This window comes from Diadema antillarum, unplaced genomic scaffold, assembly GCF_040938485.1.
Source record: "Diadema antillarum isolate AM-2024a unplaced genomic scaffold, OU_Dant_1.0 seq00000127_RagTag, whole genome shotgun sequence".
Taxonomy (NCBI): Eukaryota; Metazoa; Echinodermata; class Echinoidea; order Diadematoida; family Diadematidae; genus Diadema; species Diadema antillarum.
Genome location: NW_027271206.1, coordinates 750,686 through 773,583, shown reverse-complemented (window position 1 = coordinate 773,583; position 22,898 = coordinate 750,686). Strand labels below are relative to the sequence as shown.

Genomic DNA, 22,898 nt, shown 5'->3' with positions numbered 1-22,898 from the left:
CCTTGGCAAGTCTTTGCTGTGGGCAAGTTTTTGTCATGTCTATAAAGTTTGTTCTGTTTGCGCGATTCTTTCCCAGTGGCAATATTTCGACGAAAACGAGTACTATGAGTGTGCACATTTCTCACTTTCTTGTGTGCAGGATCCAAGAAGAAATCGTGAAGCTGCGAGAGCAGCAGGCCCAGGCCAGGCAGAAGGAGGAGAGGCAGGAGGCCATGGGCAAGTCGGAGCGGATGATGCAGCTACGGCAGCAGTACCAGCAGAGACACCGGGACCGCCAGGGTCGCTACGTGGACGACGACGAGGAAGACGACATGGATGACGACTATGCTGGGGTCAATCCGCAAGACAGGGCGGGTAGAGACAGGAATGGCTACGAGGAAACAATGGTGAGTTTTAGAGATTATTATGACCCCTCTAATTATGGAAGAACTTGTTTGATCCCTACCCAGGAACGAAAGGAAATAGAGACATATCTGCCACATGTTGTTGCAAGAGATGTTTATAGGTCAGCTTTGTGAAATGGTTTGTATTAACCCGTTGAGGATGAGTCCCAAGTATACTCGGGCAAACGTCTGTGGGAAATGTGTGTTGTAGCAAAATCAAACCGTCCTCAACGGGTTAAAGGAAAAGAGCCACTTTGCTTTGGCTTGAAATTTTAAGAAATGGTGAGAATGCCAACTGATGAGATGTGAACTGGTATGCTCGACTTATGCCATCAGTTATAGACTTGAATGAAGTGTATCTTTGTAAACTATCTTTTTTTTTCATGTTTCTGTCATCAGAGTCAAAGAGAAAGACTGGAGGCTGCAAGAGCAGAGCAACGTGAAAGGGACCGGCAAAGACATCTGGAGAAGGGTGGTGATTCCGGCTATGAGAGGATACCACCTGAAGCAGAAGATCGGAGGAAAGATCATCGTCACGACGACATCTACTCCGAGGCGAGAGACAAACGAGAGGAGAGATTACAGAATCACAGATACGCAGAGGATCCCTACGCAGACCCACGAAACCTGCGCAACCAGGATCGCAACAATCGTTACTACGACGACGGGAGGTACGGGAGACGGGAGCCGGAGGAGAATCCATATGAGAGGCACAACGGGAAGAGGGAGCTACACACGCAGGATTCCCGGGAGGGACGCTACGACAGGCGGGACTCTGAACCCAGCAGGCAGGAGCGGCGACGCAGTCTGAAGCGAGCGGATCGCGTGGAGGCAAGAGGGAGGCCCGAGGATAGGCCTAAGGGTAAAGAGAACGTTGAGGTCGATCGGCCAGAGAAGAAGGATGGAGATGAAAAGGAGCGTGACCGGAGGCCGAGTCGGACCGACAGGTCGACAGAGAGGCGGAACCCGAGGCGGGACGAGCGTCAGGATGCCCGGCGTGACGAACGGTACGACGCGAGACGCGATGAGCGCTACGACGGCCGGCGTGATGAGCATAGGGACAATAGATATGAACCAAAGAGAGAAGAGAGGTACTATGAGAAAGGGGCCGGTGATGCAGGGGACAAGTGGCAGGAGGAGAGGAGAGATCGTCAGCCGCGGGATGACCGCTATGACCGGTACCCTGACCAGAGGGATCGCTATCGCACTGCACAACAAGCAGACCGCCAGAATTACAGCAGCTTAGATAGGTAAGTGTTCTGGTTGTTTAAGGACACAGCTCAACAAAAGATGATGCATACATGTATTCTCTGGTAACCACACAGTATGGAGAACTTTTGCACTGAAATGAATAAAATGAGAGGAATGATCCCTGCAGTAAGAAGATTTATATTTTTTGCCTAATAGCCATTTCCATGGTGTTTGTGCTGAATTTAGTACAGGTTTGTTTTGAAAATTCAAATAAATCATCATAACTCAAATTCCAAGACAACATGTTTTTGACATATATTTCACCCTTTCAGAGTGGGTAATATTTCTTCACCATTGTTTATCATCTGGCTTTACTTACCTATACATTCTAATGCTATTATAATCAATATATAGGTAAGTAAATCTTAGTGGCAGATAAACTGTTTGATACCCAACAGACATATTACCAGCATTCGTAGATGTTTATGTAACTCTGTATGACATAATTCTGGTTTCACTCAAAGGTTGTTTCTGCCTGCAGACTATTAGTAATATAATTATGTAATGATGGGAATGAGTTAAAGGAGAAGTTTATTAACTTTGAACTATTTGCAAACTTCTTGTTCAGGCCTTCAAGAAGACCCCGAGGCTCCAAAGACCCCAACTATTACTCCATGTCGGAAGAAATCAGCGGCGTTGGACGGCCTGATGGCGACTACGGCAGGCCGCAAGACTATGTCCGCTACAGTGACCACCAACAGGCTCCGAGGCGCACCTCTTACCCCAACGGCCCTGTCCCGAACCACGTCCCCCACTCTGGTGGTGGAGGGGACGGAAGGTACCGCCGCAGCAAATCCCAGTCGGATTTCCTGGACGAGCAGCCGCGGAGGATGCGATCCACATCGGAACAACTCGAGGAGGATTACTACCACGACAGCAGGCGGAGTGTGCCCTCGCAGGCGCGAAAGGGCCATCCCAGAGGGATGGAAGTGGACAGTCGTGCGTACGATGGATATAATGATGCGGCGAGAGTGTAGCACTACCGCACATGCACTTGGTGCACCGTACAAACCTAACCCTGGATTGCCTCAGTCCAAGACTGCAGTCAAATTTTATAAGACGTGTGCTGCCTGAAAAGGAAGGATCATCTCCTTCCAGAAGGGGGATAGACAGAGCAATTTGTTACAAATTTTTGTGCTTTACTTCATCGAAAATAATTCCTATACTGCAGCTCCATGTGGGGGAAATAAAGAAGACCCATACGCACAAAGTGATGGCAATGAAATGTCCAGTGGATTGAGAGGAGATGCAGTCTTGTGTCAAGCAGAATTGCGGTTGCCATGGAGACATCATCCGGTAGGGGAGACTGAGATGTTGCCAGTGATGAGGAGAGACAATGTCCTGCCTAAACTCTTTGTTGATGACACCAGTCCATGGAGCATGATGCTATCATATAAAAAAACGAAGCCATGGATTTCTCACCATTCCTCTGAACTCTCATGGATGAAGGCCAAATTTAGGAGGAGGTAGTAATCAACCCGGTGTGGAATCAAGCTGCAATTGAGTTGTTTTTGCATGTCGTTCGTTCATCACTAGATAGTGACCCCGATCAATACCAATGAAATGAGAGATTAGAGACGGGACCAGATTCCTGCATTGCCATTTCTAGCTCTCGCCACGCGATAATGATTCTTCAAGATGTGACGTGTTTTGTGCCACGAAGCGTACATCCAGTCTCGCGGAGAGTGAAGCAAAAGTTTCTCTTCAGTACTGTGTATTCATGTCAGTGTGTTGTCGTCCGAGATCCCTCCAGTACTCGTATGTTATCAGTTCTCAGTCGCAGGTGGCCAAAGATTGGAGATGTAGCATCCCTGATGTGGACTCTAGTACCGTGTTTGTCATGATTGAACTTGTGCAGGCAGGTTTAGGCATATACCCACCACGTGACCAGTACTTATGCTTACTGGCTGTTTTTTCCCTCCATAGCCTTCTACAATTATTGCCTTGACAGCCGTCTGATAGAATGAGCTTGTAAGCATACAGCAGAAAGCTCGTAATCAAGATATCTCAGTAGATTCAACTGCGCTCCAACTTGGCACTGCTGCTCACAAAAACGTGGATTTGTGTTTAAAAAATATGTTCCAAAATATGTGGAGATGCAGTTCCTCATCTCTTTCTCTCTAATTCTTGTGTATTCATGAAAGGTACGTACACCTACCTTCAACTAGCCGAAACACTCTGCTGCCATTCCATGCAAGGAACCTCCGTACACATCAGTTCAAATGAATTTTGATTCTAGGATTGGACATCTTCAGAGCAGTACTTAATAAACATTCATAGTGGGTCGTCCTTATACTGTGTCCCAGTACTTTCCAATAAGGTTCTAAGTCAGTACTTTGGAATGAAATTCTACCTGTATTCATTATTTGATATTATTTTCCCTTAAATTGTCCATTCAACAGTCACAAGTAGGAAATTGATTTGCTGAAGTAAGCCACCGTCTCTGATCTCATTTAACTGCAGGAATGTTGAAATAGGGAAATAAAGTCAGCAGAGATTTTTAGGGATAAATGAATGAACTAGATGAAGCCATGTTGTTAGGATATTTATGGTTTCTATAATGTTTGTTGTAGCTTCTGCTGGTACAGTAGGGTTATGTTTTGTCAAGGGGAAACCAAGAAATGATGAAATTTCTTCTTGAATGTCATGGAAAGTATTGTACCATTATAAATAGCTGTTGTATTCAGTTCATCTCTGCCCCTGTATATCAAAAGGTCACAATTGTGATACATTTGAAAAATCTGATAGTCAAAGAATATGTTGAATATAGACTGGAATATATTCTGGTTGGTAGATTGTGTGTTCAGCATGGATTTCTACAACTTTACCATCTGCTAGTTATTCCTCCCATGAAGGGAGTGCCAATACTCAAAAAGAAATAATAATAGTAATAGTCTTCTCCAGTTTAACTGTCAAAAAGTGTAAGTGTGGCAGAGTTCGTTGAGGGTCACTGCCCTTTTACTCGTGGATAGATCCAAACATTGATCTGTCTAACTCAAGTACTTGCTAGAGAAAGCCTTACAGATTTTAAGGAGATTAGAATGTGCATGACTATGAGTGATTTCCTCAATTAATGTCAGCCACAAGAGCTGGCAGGTGGGCAGCATGAGGGTTATATTTTGTCAAAGGGAAGAACTAGAAAGGATGACAAATATTGATACTCCACGGTAGAAATGTGGGATTAATCCTCAGAGAGAAAAAGCTAAAGAAAGATAGATCAGTGTTTCTGTTGGTAATGATGCTGTATTGTGGTATGTAGCCCAGACTTTGTAAGTGGCTACCTGTGCATGTATGTCCAAGAAGGTGTATCAAGTTCTTACAAGCCAAGCTTGCAGATTTCTCCCAGCAAGATTTGTGAAAGGGTGCCCTCGGTTGACGTGCAAATCGGTCTGAAGTAGTACGGGCAAGTGGTATTGGGTGTCTCAAATCTCAAGTCCTCCCCCCCATAGCGAAACGTTTTGGCATCAACAGTCGGGTGCCTGGCAACAAAGAGATCATTGTATGTCAACCACTGCTGAGTGTTGCTGGCAGATGGCAAGTGCAGAATGGCGAATGATTGAATTCCTGTGGCGTGTCTGTAGGTCTAAAAAAAAGATAACAAACAAAAGAAAGCCCAAATGACTGTAAGGTACCTTAGTGATTGACATTTTACATACAATTCCAGGAGAAAAAAACACTTGCATCGCTGACTTTACTTTCTAAAGTCATATTGGAAAGCTTTTTAGCTCACCTGAGCCAAAGGCTCAAGTGAGCTATTGCGATCGCCCTTCGTCCGGCGTCCGTCGTGCGTCGTGCGTCGTGCGTCGTCCGTCGTCCGTCGTCCGTCGTCCGTCGTGCGTCGTGCGTAAACTTTTTACATTTTCATCTTCTTCTTGAAAACCCCATGACCGATTTTCATCAAACTTGGCAGGTAGCATCCCTAGGGGGTTAGGAACTCAATTTGTTAAAATGGGCACCATGCCCCACCCAGGGGGCCCCCAGGGGGGCCCAAACCCCCCAAAATTAAGGAATCTGTAAAAATCTTCTTCTCTAGAACCAGAAGTGATAGAGCTAAGTTAATACTATGAGTTAGTACATTGATGACTGTAGTTTCAAGTTTGTTCATGGCAGAATCATGGGTGCCCCCCTTGGGACCCAGGGGAGGGGGGTGGGGAAGGGTTCTAATGGGGCCTAAATTGTACATTTTCATCTTCTTCTTGAGAACTCCATGACCCATTTTCACCAAACTTGGCAGGTAGCATCCCTAGGGGGTTAGGAACTCCATTTTTTAAAATGGGCACCATGACCCACCCAGGGGGCCCCCAGGGGGCCCAAACCCCCCAAAATTAAGGAATCCGCAAAAATCTTCTTCTCTAGAACCAGAAGTGATAGAGCTAGGTTAATACTATGAGTTAGCACATTGATGACTGTAGTTTCAAGTTTGTTCATGGCAGAATCAGGGGTGCCCCCCTTGGGACCCAGGGGGGGGGGGGGGGGTGAGGAGGGGTCCTAATGGGGCCTAAATTGTACATTTTTATCTTCTTCTTGAGAACCCCATGACCCATTTTCACCAAAGTTGGCAGGTAGCATCCCTAGGGGGTCAGGATCTCAATTTGTTAAAATGGGCACCATGCCCCGCCCAGGGGGCCCCCAGGGGGCCCAAACCCCCCAAATGAAGGAATCTTTAAAAATCTTCTCTAGAATCAGAAGTTATAGAGCTGAGATAATACTATGAGTGAGTACATTAATGACTGTAGTTTCAAGTTTGTTCATAGGAGATCCAGGGGTGCCCCTCTTAGGGGTAGGGGGGGGGGGGTGGTTGGAAGGGTCCAAATGGGGGCCTGAATTGTACATTTTCATCTTCTTCCTGAAAACCTCATGATGGATTTTTGTCAAACTTGGCAGGTAGCATCCCTAGGTGGTCAGGATCTCAATTTATCAAACTGGGCACCATGCCCCACCCAGAGGGCCCCAGGGGGCCCCAATTCCCCCAAATTAAGGAATCTTGAAAAAATTGGGCCCTTATTGTACATTTTCATCTTCCACTTGAGAATGCCTCGTCAAATTTTGGTAGAGCTGTGAATAATTTAGATTAGTGACTGCGTAAAAGGTGAACTTGCGATACTCAGGTGAGCGCTAGACCCGCGGGTCTCTTGTTTTCCTTTTTCCCCGTGTGGAGAATGTTGCGACATTGAAGTTTTGATGGTGTACATAGTCTAGTAACATTCCCCACTGTTCATCTTCGTTTTCTACTTTCGTCAGCAGATTTTTTTTGTCTCTGTTGAACCTTGCATTTAAAAATACTAGACATTTGTTTTTCGTTTACATTGTTCGACGTGGGGGCTTGCTTTTATTTCCCCTCACTGACTTTGTGTTAATCATGGCGTGTCTGTCCTAACTGTCTATGCAAGGTTGTGTACATTTGTACAGAACTAAGAGGTAATCACAAAATCATATTTATATTATGGAAATGTTTGTAAATTCATGCTTATTGAATTTATTTCTACTCATTTATTTCCAGTAGCTTTAATAGGTATTCCTTTGATTGTTGTTGTTGTGTTTTCTTTGTAGTTAATATTTCAAATTCCAATTTGATACCAGAAATGAATTGTTTTTATGATTCTGCAACTCAGTATATTATGTATTTCATTCCTTCTTTTACTTCCCCTTCCCACCTGTCCCCCAGTTCTGTTTCATATTGAAATATCGGTGCTTTGTATTTTGGTGTTCGTTGACATTACCATAACCCATGTGAGATGTAAGACCACATTCCAAGGGAGTGATAACTATATGTCAGGTGTCAAGTTAAGCTGCATGTGCTAGTTGTTCCCCTTCCCCCCCCCCCCCCAAAAAAGGGAAAAAATATGCAAACAAAGTATCTGAACAGTGTTTCAATTACAAAGTTGATAATGATTTCTGAAGCAAATGCTCTGAAATTGTGGGTTTTGGGGGGATTTTTTGAGTGTGTTTGTGATTTGCTCTTTGTGTGGCAATATCGTGATTGCGCTAGGTCTTTTGACAGAGTGGCTGGGATGAACTTTGTACGCACAAGGGGCTGCTCTATTCACTTTCTTCCCTCCCTCCGAGCCAAGAAAGAATGGCGACGAGGGAAAATATTAGTGATGTTGTAACATCAACAGAGGGCTTGCGTGTTTGTTTGTTTGTTTGTTTTTTATTCAACTTGGCGAGAGTGTACTTACAACTACTTGTATGCTGCATGTGAGTGAATACAGCAAAATGTTCAGTGGATGTGCTGTTGATGTTGTTGCCAGTTAATGATTAGGTGGTGAAGTGACATCCAGAGTGGCTACCCCTAATGTAAAAGTTCAAGAAACAACAATTCTGAGGTTGATTACTAGCCAAAATTGTGTAGTTTTCCAAGGAGACTCTGCTGCCCATTTTGATTTCACCCTCAATGTGGTATGAAAGCAAGATCGATATTAATGAAAGGTTGGAGTTAGCTCTGCCAGGGTTCCTTTGTTTGTGATTTATCTTCGAACATACTGACCCAAAAAAGAAAGAAAAGAGACTTATATTTTCATGAGAATACCATCTCCAGTCACTCTGCTCAAGTTTCTCTCAACATTTGACGATTGTCATCTGCAGGATGAAGAGGTTTTGTACTTTTTTAATCATTAAATTTTAAAGTATGAATGGAAATCAAGACACAAAGACGAGTTGAAAGCGGGCCAAGCAAAGTTGATGCAAGTTAACTGGATTGGAGTGGGCTGGCAACTTGGAAGACTTTTTGAAGAGATGTGCTAAAGAAAACAAAACATCCAAAATTTTTCATCACTAGAGCTGACATGATGACTAAGGGGAGGAGACTGTTGGTGCAGCCCAGAGTAAGGAAGTAAAAGAGGTTGGGTAGTTGTTTTGTCGTGGATTTGTACTACTGTAGAGAAATTTCTTTATTCATTTATGTATTTTTTTTAATGGTCCATATGTAGAGATTATAGAAACTGGTTAGAGCAGTGAATCTGTGCATTTTGGATGCATTGTTTGTATACGTGACTTTGTGTCTTCGGTAGTCCAGTACATGAGCACTGCACATTTGCGCTTCCAGTAACGCACTTGTACACTTGTAGCTTGTTCTTCGAAAAGTGCCTTTCAACCACACCGAGGGGGCAGAGAAAGAGAGAGAGATAGAGAGAGATAAAGAGAGAGAGAGGGAGAGGGTAAGAGAGATTGCCGTGGTGTGTTTGACAGTCAAAGTGTAACAATCGTATTGTATTGTGACGTTCTGTTCTCAAACTGGCATTTTTTTCTGCCTTCATCTCTTGTCCTTTCGTAATTCCCAAAATTCATTTCTCTTCCTGCTCACCCTCTCCCTTTTTTCTTTTTCTTTAAAAAAAAAAAATGGAATTCATATTAGGCTTGTTGGTGGTAGTATATCATCGTTCTACCTTTTTATTTTTTTTCCTCTAGTAGTAGAAGGCTAAATAACAAACCTCTTCTGTGGATAACCGAGTTGGAGTAAACTTTGTTGGCTCAGTCTAGGGATGGAAATTGCGTCACTCCTGTTTGGCAGACTGAGTAGCGTCAGCTTCGTTTAACTTGGCGCAGGGTGATTTCGTGATTTTTTTTCTTTTTTTTGTTGTCCTCCCACCTCTTGCACTCACATTATTTGATGTTGGTGATTGTGTAATGGCTATATCATAGGGTGTTTCTTTTTCTTTGGGGGGGGGGGGGGGGGGGGGGGTGGTGGGGGAAGGGGAGGGGAGAGGGGGAATCTGGTGGGATTCCGATGGGGAGAGGAGTACTATGGGATGGAGAGATAGACATGGCAGATGATCACACCAGCTCACAAGTGACGCAAAATGCTCGATGTGGATGACCACTTCTGCTGACATTGCCCAAACTTTTGGCCTTTGCAAGCAGTTCCATATTAATTACTATTCCAAAGTGTTATATGATTTTCATACATGCCTTCTAACTTGAGAAATAGTGAGCATACCCATGTAGTATGACTTATTAAGTGAAGCGCCCTCTTCAGGCCCCTGACAGAAAGATACTTTGTGTTGTAGCGTATGAAGAAACTGCGTATCTTGCCATGTAGCTCACACGTTGTATTAGTGTTATCTTATATATGAACATGTATCCTGCACTAGTTCACAGGAGCTTGAAAATGAATGTTTACAATCAATTTTGTTGGACGGAAGCACACTACTGCACTATTTATTTATATATTATGTAACTCATTAGCCACGTAATGCATTCAGCCTACTTTTGATATTGATTTGTCTCTTAATTCCCGCTCAATATATTCGTTGATATTTTGCACTTGAAGTTTGCATAATAATCATATGGTGTTTCCTCAAAGTGAATGGACTATTGTCTCAATTGCATAGTGTATAGATCCAGACATATTTAATGTTGCAAGTGAATACCTTTTGTGTTTAAAACTGTACTGCTATTGGGGGAGGGGGGGGGGGGGGTAGGTAGTTAAAGGGGATACCAAGTATGTGTTTGAATAACTGATTGAAGTCATGGGTACTTGGCTACACTATAAGACATTGACTGCCAGTGATTGTGACAATGATATATATATTTTTTGAGTATATATGAATATATATCTCATACTGATACCTACACTACCCTGGCAGCTTGTTTGATGTAACTGAGGGTGGAGAGGTATATTTGATGGTCTTGGCAAAATAAGAATTGAATATGAATGGGGTCGAGCAAATTGAGAGAAGTTCATTGTACTTAAGCTTATATAAATACCAGGGGTTAGGGATTGTGATGATGTTGTCTCGGTTGTTTGTTGAACAGACCATACTTGGTGAAGTAATGTTTCAATGAGCAGATGTATTCACTTTTGAAGAGTAAATGAAAGTATTCAGAGAAATGGTCCTCGTCATTGAAATTGACTTCTCGCGGAAGAAATGCACCCTAAAAAGTACATTTTATTGTTAAATCTTACTTATTGGCCTTGGTATACAATGTCGATCAAATGAAGAGTAGTGAAAATTGACTCTCCGCAATAATTGGCTTTGAAAAGAAAGGTCCTAGACATTCAAATTGTCATGAATTTTAGTTGTATGTGCGGATCGTATATGCTGTTGATAATAAGAGCAAAATCAAAGAAAGTTGCTATATGTTGCATGCTTTCTCTCTGTGTCTGTATTACTGTAATTTTGTATTAATATGTTCGCCTTTTCATATCTCTGTATTTTATGTCATGTAACCAAATCATTTTGTGTTGTTTTAAAGAAACATTTATTTTATATGCAGCATAAAGCAATTCTTTTCATATTCTGTAAATTTCTTTCAACTTGTATAGTTTCCATTATAAACAGTGTACTCACATTTTGTTTACTTTTATGATGTCATGTAGATTACATATTACTCATTTTAATTTAACTTTGGTGACAATTATAAACACTGATATTTTGTTGCTGTTTTTTTGTTGCAACAGAGTTCAAGTAGCAAAAAATACCTGTTGGTATTTCATTCAAATCGAAATTTATGGTACGGTGTCTTTTACAAATACACTGTACTGTATATCACAAAGTACAGAGTTTTTTACAGCAACATCAATGTCGGCCTTACTTCATAATTACCCTTATCTGAAGCAAAAAATTCGAACGAGTACATGAAACAGATATCCGAAGTTTTCCACAAGACTGGAAATCTTTGGATTGAATCAGTCCCGTAGATCTCCCACAATCCGTCTGTCGAACTTTAGGTGAAAAAATGGCCACATTTGCCTTGATGCATGATGGGATAGCTTATAATGTCGTCTGCGCGAAGCTGATTGTCTTGACGGACCCGTTGAAGGTTTCGCAGTTTTGGGTCACTACGGATGTATGGCAAAACGCACAGAGGCAAAAAGGGATCGATACCGGTAACTTCGTCCTAGTTTGCCCACTTATTGAACAGTGTACAGCTCACTGTTCTGGCACTTGCATTATCTCTTCTTTTCCTTCTTCTTCTTCTTCTTCTTCTTCTTCTTCTTCTTCTTCTTCTTCTTCTTCTTCTTCTTCTTCTTCTTCTTCTTCTTCATCGAAGATTTTTTTTAAAAAATAAGCCAACATTATACGTCTTTTGCACGGTTATCCATCCGAAAGTAGGGGTGCTTTCGAATAGTGTGCACAACGGTTGTCTAAAAGCACATTATCTTTTTCTCTTTTTTTTTTTTGCTGAAAAAAATTGACGACATCTCGCAGATATTTTTTGATTTTTTGAAGTTGTATCTTTTTATTTTATTCAAAATTTAAATTCCGGCGAAATTGGATGAATTCCATTTCTAAACTGCAATAGTACATGGTTTAGCCAAGAAGTTTATGGAGAGTTTTTAACTCTAAAAATCCTTCCTTGTTTGAAGTCATCTGATCCCTCCTCTATCATTGGGCAATATAATTCATGCATTCGTGTTCATTTAAGATCGCCACAAGCAAACGTGTATTCTAATGATCGACTCGTGGTGTAGCAGAAAAACCAGTAGTATCTCGATTTCAGTTCTGTCCGTTGCGTAGTTTTTTTTTTTATTTCCTGCGCGAAAGGACAGGTCTTATGTGTATCCATTCAAACACGAATGATATATATTTCACATGTTCAGTAAAACACCTGTTGAATTTGATTTGGCATTGGCTCGGCCAATCCCACCTCATTTAACGTGTGTTTGTGTTGTGTTCATGCGTTTCTTCTTGTGCTAAACGTTTTAGTTTGAACTTCCTCATTTCCCTTACACACATACACCTGTACTAGTGTGTTTCGTTTTACTGTGCGTTATTGGTATGAATCTCTCAAATACACATAACTATCTACACGTACGTTTGTGTGCCTATGCCTAACGTATGCCCGTACGGTATATTTATGTATGTGTGTGTTGAGACATGGAATACCGATAGTCGTTTCACAGACGGTTCTATGTGATTCGACCGGAGAGTACGTGTCTTCACTCCGACCGCGTGGGTACGCCTTCCATTGTACTCCTTTGTTATTCTCAGACGTAGCAACATATCTAGCTACTGTCACTCTCTTTGGGAGGGTATAATGTGTTTGTCAAAACGTGGTGCTGTTCAGTCTCGCTAGATTTTCCATCTTTATTTTGATGGTCCTTTTTTTTTTGTAAGAATAATTCCACAGCGAAATATACTACATTCATATCACCTGTTCTTTGGTGAGCTGAAGTAGTTAATGGATCTACATGTAGATGTCCAGTTTAGTCGAGGAAATTATTTGTCGTCCGTTCTCGCGTGTGTTCATTCATGATCCCGAAGTATTCGAGGTAGCGATGTGCTACCGTTCTTGCGTGTCATGCCTTCGTTCGTACATTACGATGTTACTCCATTCATACATTCGTTCATTCACTCGTTCATTCATTCATTCATTCATTCATCCATGTACTGTCAATACTGTTTTATACTATATTACCAATAAAAAAATTGATAAGCATGATATTTCATTTTTATGATTTCATTGGCTTTGCCTTTCTTTGAGTCTTATGCGTCGTGCAATACTGGTGTATTATGGTGTTTTGATGTTCAATTTTTCCGTTTGCTTTATATGCGCTCAGCAGTACAAAATGTTGAAAGACGGAACATGATAATGCGTAATTGAGACGTGTTCCCTGTCGGTACTGGCGTGTACTCGGGTGGCGTGTACTCGGGAGGGGTCATCAACCTATATGTAAAGAGAGCTGAAAGGATCTTTAACACGTCACACCAGTTATTTTCAGCCTATAAAATAATATTGCTAATGCTCATTTATTATTTCCCCACGGTTCAAGCTCCGCTCACAGGTTCTCAAAGATCAAATAATGACTTTCTCTTATTCAATCGTGTCTTGTGACTTTCCGTCAGTACCATTAGTGCCTATAACTTCGAGCGAGAACACGTCCAACCGCAAAGCTAAAGGCACTCGATACATTTTTTTTTTTTTTTTTTTTTTACCGACAGAGAAAGCCAACGTCAGTACAATAACGGCAAAATCATTCTCGGTAAAACTAATACCCCTCTCGTGATTTCCCCGTATTTTGATATCTTCTAAGCGACGAATCGATGCATGGGGCTTGGGAAGGTCCGGGTACACGCACGTCAACCCCTCCTCAGTCGATATCTATCGCACAAGTTAAAAAATTGGCAAAGTCGAAGAAAAATTCTACCCTTGATGGATATCCACGTGTTGATTCTATTGTGTAAGTCGAAATTCACGTAAGTCGATCGTTTTTCTCTTTTCCCCGGACCTTTAGGATTCGACTTAGGCGAGGTTAACTGTATTTACATGTTTCGGGGCCTTAACCCCTTCAGAGCCATCGTCTCATTATCAAGTACACTGTACAAAGTGGTGATGGCACGGGAGTCATCAATTTAGTAGGGGCGGAAGGATGCGAGTTCGCTCTCCCACCCCACTCCGCCCCTATACATGAAGTTTTCCGATCCGAGGCAAGACGCAGGTTGCTCAATCTTTTCCTTTTCTCGTACATAATATAAGACGTCATCCGGAACTTTACGGGGTAACCTTTGTATTTGTCTTGAAGTATTTGCAGTATGTATACACTGTTTGTATTATATACGCTTTCTTTTTATTCTTTTTTCTTCGATGTCAGGATGAAAGGATGAGTGCGATGAAAAGATCGAAAACGTACGCTCTGCGTAATTCTATAGCTTTCTATTGCTCTAGCTGCAACTTGCCGTAGATGCATCGTTTTCATCAGCCTATTTCTGGTTCATATCCAGCGAAACGAAATCCAGATATAGCTGCATGGTTGCTAATATCGGATGAATGAGAGAGCATTCAATACGATGGAAGGGGGAGGGGGGAGGGAGTAAGGATGACGGTTTTCAAAGAAGACAATATATGCTTTCTTTCTCTCTTTTTTTCCAGCCGCGTTTTTCCATCGAGTTTGTCTCCCTGTTAAGTCTCCTTCGCGTTGAGAATTCACATACATGTACTGACGGAGCCATTCGTAAGACATGCATTTAATGCAAACAGTGAGTGACGTACAGAATCCTCGGGCCTTAAAGATTGAATGGCCAGATCTAATAATAGGGTAATCTAAGCAGAGTGACGGGTGGACGAGATAAAGATGCTGCCAGGACGAAATGAGGAAGGATTTGGGAAGAAGGACGGGTCGTGGACACAACACATCAAGGGAGAGGGATGGGGTGGGGTGGTGAGGAGAAAGGAAAGAAAAGGAGGGTGGGAAGTAAGGATGAGGTAGTGTATGTCTGTCTGTGGGAAGGGGGAACAAGATTGTATGATTGTAAAGGTTAACTACTAATAGACAAGAGAACATAAATTTCTAGATGTCAAAGAGCTCATAATTCACCTGTTACCCTTATACAGCCCCCCTTCATTCATTTTCTTGCCTCGACCGTTCGATGTCCCCCCCCCCCCCCGCGTTAAAAAAGTTACGAGGATGAGGGGGATGCTTTTAACATGCGCGCGCTGAAAGTCATACGGGGAACAATGAGGGCAGATTCAGGATTTTGAGAATGACGGAGTAACGACAGAAGGGGGAGAACTGATCACTCGAATCCAAACGCATCGAAACGTGACAGCTTGTCCACGAGGTAACCAAGGCAGTTTCGCCAGCAGCTTCCCTGGGATGAAGCTTAAAAGGACTACTAACACCCTTCTGAACTCAATATGGGAGAACAGTACTGTAATACGAAGGAAAGGAGGAACAGTGCTTACAGAAACGTACAAGAAACAACACACATGCGCGCGCACACACACTTTTTTTTTTCAATAATCTGTACTTATTGACATTCAAATCAATACAAATATAATCTCTCCTGATGCCGCTGTACAAATAGAAAAATCACATTACATCTTTATATTTTGGTTGTTTGTTTTTTTTACTCATATAACAGGTGTTCTACCCAGGAGGTACATGTACTACCTTTCTTGCATAAATTGTGCTTTCTTGAAAATTGAAATTAAACTTAATATTTCAGCACCTGGCATTCCGATCATCAAAAATCACATCACACACGCACACACACACACAACCCTCACACACGCACACACACACACAACCCTCACACGCGCGCTCACACACACGACTTCATGTTGCGTCCTTCAATAGGGTGTGGCTCGTTCGACTAGGATGCATTATATGAATGTCATTGCACCATCGCCTCTCATGACGAAGAAGAGGGAGTGGGGAAAGAAAGAAAGAGAATCGAGAGAAGAAGAGAAAAGGATAGAGAGGCAAAGAGAATGAAAAGACGGAAATAGAAAGAGAAATCAGGAGGAGGAGGTGGAAGGGAAAAAAGAAACACGAAATGAAGGAAAGAAGAAAATCCGACCAGCCGTGGCAAAATATGATAAAGAAGGATGAGAAAAGGCGAGAGTTAAAGGGTGTGTACAGTTCTGGTCGAGGTGTAGATTTAGCTTTTAACGTTTTGCGAGATATTCAGAAACCACTCTATGAGATGTCAAAGAGCATGCAGTTCTAAGGGGTATCAAAAGTTTATTCAATGAAAATCGGTTTTGAAATGGCTGAGATATCCAAAAACAACGTGAAACAAAGAGATCCTAATAAAGTTGTGGCATGTCGCCTTTTATTATCAACACTTTTTTGGATATCTCAGCCGTTTGAAAACCAATTTTCATCAAATAAACCTTGAATCCTTCTTAAAATTACATGCTCTTTCATATTTCATAAGGGGCTTTTCATTATCTCACTTAGGAAGGTTCAAAACATGAATCCCTATCTCAATCAGTACTGTACAGTCCCTGGGAAGGCTGGTATAGATGACGACAATCAAATTGAGTGTCCACCAAATGCAGTAATTGACATACAGTCCTACCTCTCCTATCCGGACATGTCGGGACCGGCGCTCATTCGGATAATCTAGGGATTTGGCCGAATACGAGAGACTTCATGTTTAATACACGCAGCTTAATACATACCCAATGGTAGCTACCTGGTCTGCTTTCAGAATTTCTGATACATGTACGATACTTAGTAAAAGTGGTTTCTTTCGCGTACAGAAACTTTCGCGGTTTCCATCGGTGCCGACTTTTTCGCGTGTGTTTAAATTCGCGGTCGGTAATGATAGCGTTGTAACAAGCGACGAGTTCAACACATTTTCGCGTGATGTTAAATTCGCGGTTCAACCTCAAAGCGCGAAAAGCGCGAAAATAAAACCACCGCGAAAGAAACCACTTTTACAGAATGTGCTCAATGAACGATCGCCTATACCATGCCCTGATTTAATGAAAATGTTTCTGTCCGTGTTCTTGCGGTGCTCAGTAGGGGTAGTGTTGTGTATACGTCTGAATGCATGTTATTTAGATGAAAATTAGATGTGAATGTATGTTAATTATGTTGGGAATAATATGTAATTCATGTGAGTTCGTGTAAAGGAATTTTGTTTGAGTTTGAAATCCCCAAGTTTCCCCGTGATTATTAGAATGAAAAAAAAAATAAAACCATCGCGCCGAGATCGCATCCGGATAAAAGAGACATCCGGATAAAGGGAGGCCGGATAGGAGAGGTAGGACTGTACATGTAGCTCTAATATAATGCACATACCTGAGGCGAAGTCAAGAGTGGAAATGGCGACAGACCGAAAACTGGAAATGAAAGACAGTCGTCCCATTGCCGAGTTTATAGGAGTTACTCTCCCCTTTTTTTGACAACTCTATCCTGATTTCTACTTTTTTTTTTTTACTTTACTTTCTCCCTTCCTGATGGCAGACTTTCTGTGTCCTGTCTACCTGTAGGAAAAAAAAGGAAGAAGAAGAAGAAATCCGTTATCAAATTAACGCCAAAACGAACGGCTAAAAATAGCAGGAAATTAGATGATGGACCTTTTATTGAAGAAACAGGCGTTCGGGAACTCGACTTCTCACCACTGGGCTGGAAAAATCTTGAAGCGGGAAAATTGTGGGGAGGTCAATTCTTAACCCTTACCATTCATTTTCCCCTAACCTTGCTGGTTTTCACGGTAGAGAAAAGAAAAAAAGGGGGAAAAAAAGAGTCCAGACGATCAAAGTAAGAAAAGGTGAAAGTAAAGGTACAGAGTTTAGATTCAAGACAGAAGAAGCGAATTCCTCATGATGTATATTCCACTTTCCACACTTACTTCCTCCCAGTCAACAGGTCATAATACAGTATCAGCATAACCTCGATAAAACAACAACTCCAAAATCCCTCAAGTAATAGTATATCCAAAAGCGCTAAAGATAAAAACATGGGGCGCTGTGAAATGAGTAACATTCATTGTTCCTGCTACCGACTGGGTTGTCAAAACTTTGCCTACAATAGTTAAGAAGATTTCTTGTCGAAGCCCACGTGCATAATAGCGATTGCGTCTGAAAAGCGATACACTGTGTAATCTGTCTTAGTTTTGCCTTCTAGGAATTATTTACCACCGACTACTCAGTCCTAGTTCTTTTGTGCCTTGTATCGAGGGCACCGGTCATGTATCAGTAGTCATGATAACGAGTCTCGCTATTTAAACTTACGTGTACAATACTTAAAGGTCCTGTTTACCTTTGGGAGCAATGATTTAAAAGATGTTCAAGATATCACTTTTGATGCATATGTGTAGGTCAGTTGTATCACAAAACATCCTACCATATAAATCTTTTCCAATAAAGGCTAAAATATAAGGAGATATCACTATTTTTCTCATTAAACCATAACTGTAGACGGTTTAATCTGGAGACATGTTTTTTTTTTATAACTATTGTTCACATTTTGTATATTTGACAATACTTAACATCAATTATACTGGTTCAAATTTTAACATTGGTTGTTTCTATCCCTAACTCACATTTTAGAACTATTTTGAAGCACAATGCTGGGTTTTGTATCACCTGCAAAAGGTAAATTATGCCTTTAAACGTCGCACATCGTACTCTTAGCGTGTGAGCGTGATGTGTAAACGTGTCTGTAATTTTCCGTCGCGAGTGACGGAAGGTAAGTGATTGATGACCGGTCCGTTGTCCATTACATAACTACCACCAAATTAATCAACACATTGACATCCGTACAGTCTAATGACAAAATGTGTTCATAATTATGTCAAATCTCACCGATTTGGGTCAGGTCCATTACGAAGAATCATTGAATCGGCAGAAAGCAAGTCTGAGTTAAGTGATCCGAAAGCTTTTCGTTTTGTATTTCTGACAGGCGTCGTTTTGTTTTTGCTCTTTTTCTTTTGAAGTGTGATTATTGTCTGTTCCGCCCCCATCGTCCGGTCAAGACGATTTGTCGCCGCCAGTCACAATGGCTAACGTTGTTTTCCCAGCTGCGGGGACGGAGAATTGATTCAGCAAAATAATAATTAGCACGGCCATAAAGTATTTAGTAGTGTATTCACATCGTGTGTGTGTGTGTGTGTGTGTGTGTGTGTGTGTGTGTGTGTGTGTGTGTGTGTGTGTGTGTGTGTGTTATGTGTCTGTGTACATCAATATCTGTATCATTTTTATGTGCATGGGTGTATGACGGACGCTGGTACGAACTTCCTTGAGCAAAGAATTATTAATAATTGGTCTGGTAACGAGGTTTGATATGTATGCACACATAACCTTTATCTTTAGATACTATGCATATATTTACCCCCCCCCCCCCAAAAAAAAAAAAAAAAAAAAAAAAAGGTTCCTGGGGACAAGGAAGCTCCCCTGAGACTGACCCGACATAGCAACATCCAATGCAAGCCCCCTGGATGAAAAGGAACAGGTCATGGGAATTTTCAGGGAGAAAAATCAAACTGTTCTTAAAATGCAGCAGAGAAATAGGTAAAACGCCGTTAGCTGCAGCGAAGCTATTGAGTACTTCTGGTTAGCTGAAATTGTATTTCACTGCATGCAATTGACGTGATTGAATATTATCGTCTTATATTACAATTTAGTGTCATAGAATGGTGTAGTTTTCAGTCTAGGAGATTATACAATGCCTCAAAAAATCGTTTCTCCCTCCGGATAAAGCAACACAAAGCGAGGGAAACTCTCTATATTGAGGAGCTGTACTTCTCTCACCACTAAGATTTCCTTGCTATATTGGGTTTCTTGTTTCGAGGATAAAAGCAAAAGATTATGATTAAAGAAAATGGGACCCGCAAAACTGCCTTTTTATATCAGGTATCTCGCCATGCCGGACCTCGTTATAACGAGGTTCCACAAGTCACAAAGAATTGATAGACCTAAGTAGAATCAAAACAGAAGAATGTGAAGGGATTTACGAAGATCGGATCAAGAACAGGACATGCATCGATGTCTGGTGTTACATTAATGACCAAACTTGCCAACAACGACGAATGCAGCAGCTCTTAAAGAGCATTACGACAATTTTGATTTTAAATTGAAGAAAAATGTAAGCGATATATTGGGAAATTAAGGTCAATTTTAAGGTTTCATTATAGGAAAAACGAGTTACTGATATTTTCCTTCAAGAAAAACAACAACTATGAAATGAGAGCTTGATGTGCCTTTCACGCTTTTATGTTGCGCGGTTTGGTTGATTTTAAAGAAGAGAGGTACCACAAAGATTCCAATGATTACCACCATCTACCCAGGGCCCTGCATCACAATCATGTCACTATTATTTCCGCACCGTTGGTTGCCTACTCGATATACCAATTAAACACATAGGTCAAGAGCGAGATGGGCATGCATAGTGTGCGAGATATCTTTTCCTGAGGATGTTCGCGAATGAGCAGGGTTCGAAGGCTATCAGCCAAAGTCGTCAGGTTTAAAAGAAAGGTAGAGAGAGCGGGGGGGGGGGGGGGGGGTAATGGGGGAGGGATGGAAGAGAGAGGGAACCGGGCTTCTTACGTCAGTACACAGTAGAATGATACACCTTGCCCTTGATGGATAATGTCAACGATCTAAAAATAGCCACGACAGATTGAGTCGTCTGATGTTACTTTCATCCCATCCATGACATCCGAGATATTGACATAGGCTAAAAGCAGAAGCAATGCCCTGGACGTGGTAATGGGTTTAGAACACAGGACCTGTATACCTTGACCAGCAAACTGGGGTAGAGGTTCAAGAGATGCATGGAGTCACAATAGTCTGTATTTCCTTAAAGGTCCAGTTTACCTTTAGGAGCAGTGATTTCAAGAATGTTCAAGATATCACATTTGATGCATTATGTGTAGGTCCGTTTTATCACGAAACATCCTACCATATGAAATTTTCTCAATAAAGCCTAAAATATAGGGAGATATCAGTGTTTTTCTCAATAAACGTAACTGTAGACGGTTTAGTCTGGAAACATTTTTATCATATCTATTGTTCACATTTTGTGTATTTAACAACTCTTAATATCGATTATACGGATTCAAATCTTTACAGTGGTTGTTTCCATCCCTAACTCACATTTAAGAACTATTTTAAAGCACTGATGCTGGCTTTTTGTTTCATCTGCAAATGGTAAATTATGCCTTTAAATCAGGGAGGTGCAAGAGTACAGGAGTCACAACAATCTTATTGCTTTTAATTCCATGCTTGATGCCGAAACTCAAAATATCTGAAGTATGTACCAAAATGGATCTGCCTCGCAGATAGGAAAACAATTGAGTCATGTCTCACTGCATAACGACCAGCCACTCTCCAAAGGAAAATATGTTCTCATAATGGCGATCATTAAAGCTAGTATCTCACCAACGGAGACGTCTCAACAACGTCTCCAACTTATCAGTCGCAGCAGTCGCGGAGACGTCTCCAACATAAAAATGTCTTGCTGTCTCACCAGGGAGACGTCTCTGAGACGAGTTATGGCAGGTGCCAAAAAATTTAAAATCTGATGGAGCCGTTGCAGGATCACCTGACTTGATCTAGGCAGGATGTCAGCACGCAGATAGGTCACGTGGTTTTTAAGTAGGTCAAACAGCGTCAAATAGAGTCGCAGAGACGTCGCGGAGACGTCTCCGCGACCTCTCACCAGTTTTTCTGGTCTCCAGCAGGTCTCGGCGACGTCTCTGAGACGTCTCTGAGACATCGCGGAGACGTCGCGGAGCCGTCTCAGCAGTCGCGGATAATTATGATTAGTCTCCGCGACTGATGGAGACGTCTCGGAGACGTCGCGGAGACGTCGCGGAGACTTCGCGAAAAATCGAACATGTTCAAATTTCTTGCGACTAACTGGCGACTAATCGGAGACTCTGTAATTTTCAGGAGACGTCGCGGAGACGTCGCGGAGACCTCTCTGCAACTAGCAAAATATAGAGTCGCGAACTAGTCGCGAACTAGTTTCAAGCCCGGTGAGATACCCCCTTAAGTTTTCGTCATCTCTAGTATAACGGATGTGCGGTACATCATGGCAAAGACACGGGGATGCGCGAATGAAAATGCGCAAAGATTGATGAAATACAAAATCGAAATTACTTGACTGGGTATATATGTCTGGAAACGAATCTCACATATCAATTCACAAAGAATTATTCTTGAAGATTTGTCAGTTTTATTCGTGTGAAGTAAACAGAAGCGTGATTAAGCCGACTTGCAAGGAGGGTGCAGTTTCGAATACCTTCACAATATACAGCTCTGATTTACGTTTTTACACATACACTGGACGGGATTGACTTTTGTCTTATATAATCATGCTACATCACTAAAAATGAATACGGTAGACAAGCAAAACGCACCCGATGTTATAACAGAGTTCTAAAACCCCGATCATTAAACAAGTTAAAGGCACAAATCTGCGATGCACCTATGGAATTATTTTATGCATCTCTAGAAAACTGGCAGCTGTTTGAATGACTATAGCTAGTTGGAACTCAGTTCTTGCAGCGTCCATAGTAAAACTAATTTCTCCCTTCTTCCACACTGACGGCTCTCCGACATACTTACACAAGACAATGAAGCATGTGGGCCCTGCCTCAGGCATAATTTTTTTTTTTTTTCAGACCGATCCAGTCATCTTTCCTATTTGCGTATTAAATTTCTTCTCAGAATATGAGTTATTGTTTGCTTTTGTCTTTATTTTTGGTAAATGTATCAGGAAATGAAAGGCAAGATGGTATTTCCATATCAGACGGTGATCACGTTGCCTTTGTTTCTCTGTTGAAAAGAATGTAGGGTATGGGGTAAAACAGGTACAGAATGTATGCCGTATTTCTTAGGATGTTACAGAAATATTTTTGACGCGCCCGCACACACGTACACAATATATAGCGGACAAGCCTGATCGAGTAACAGACACGAACAAACAAACACACACACACACACACACACACACACACACACACACGCTCGGTTCTCCTGTATAGTAACTATTAGTAAGAGGGAAGGAAAAAAAAAACACTATATGAATACACAAAAGGCACAATAGATGTTCGACTTTAACATAACATTGCAACACACTGT

At 41.7% G+C, this 22,898-nt stretch overlaps 1 protein-coding gene across 1 annotated transcript in view; it reads left to right on the top strand.

Moving 5' to 3' along the window:
- LOC139727359 (partitioning defective 3 homolog) overlaps positions 1-3,080 on the top strand; it is a 125,552-nt gene extending 122,472 nt beyond the window's left edge. Inside the window, exons 20-22 of the mRNA XM_071638319.1 lie at positions 140-386; positions 783-1,633; positions 2,203-3,080. Of these exons, the coding sequence (XP_071494420.1) occupies positions 140-386; positions 783-1,633; positions 2,203-2,611 (1,507 nt within the window). The 3' untranslated portion in view covers positions 2,612-3,080. The remainder of the gene's footprint in view (positions 1-139; positions 387-782; positions 1,634-2,202) is intronic.
- The last annotated feature ends 19,818 nt before the right edge of the window (positions 3,081-22,898 follow it).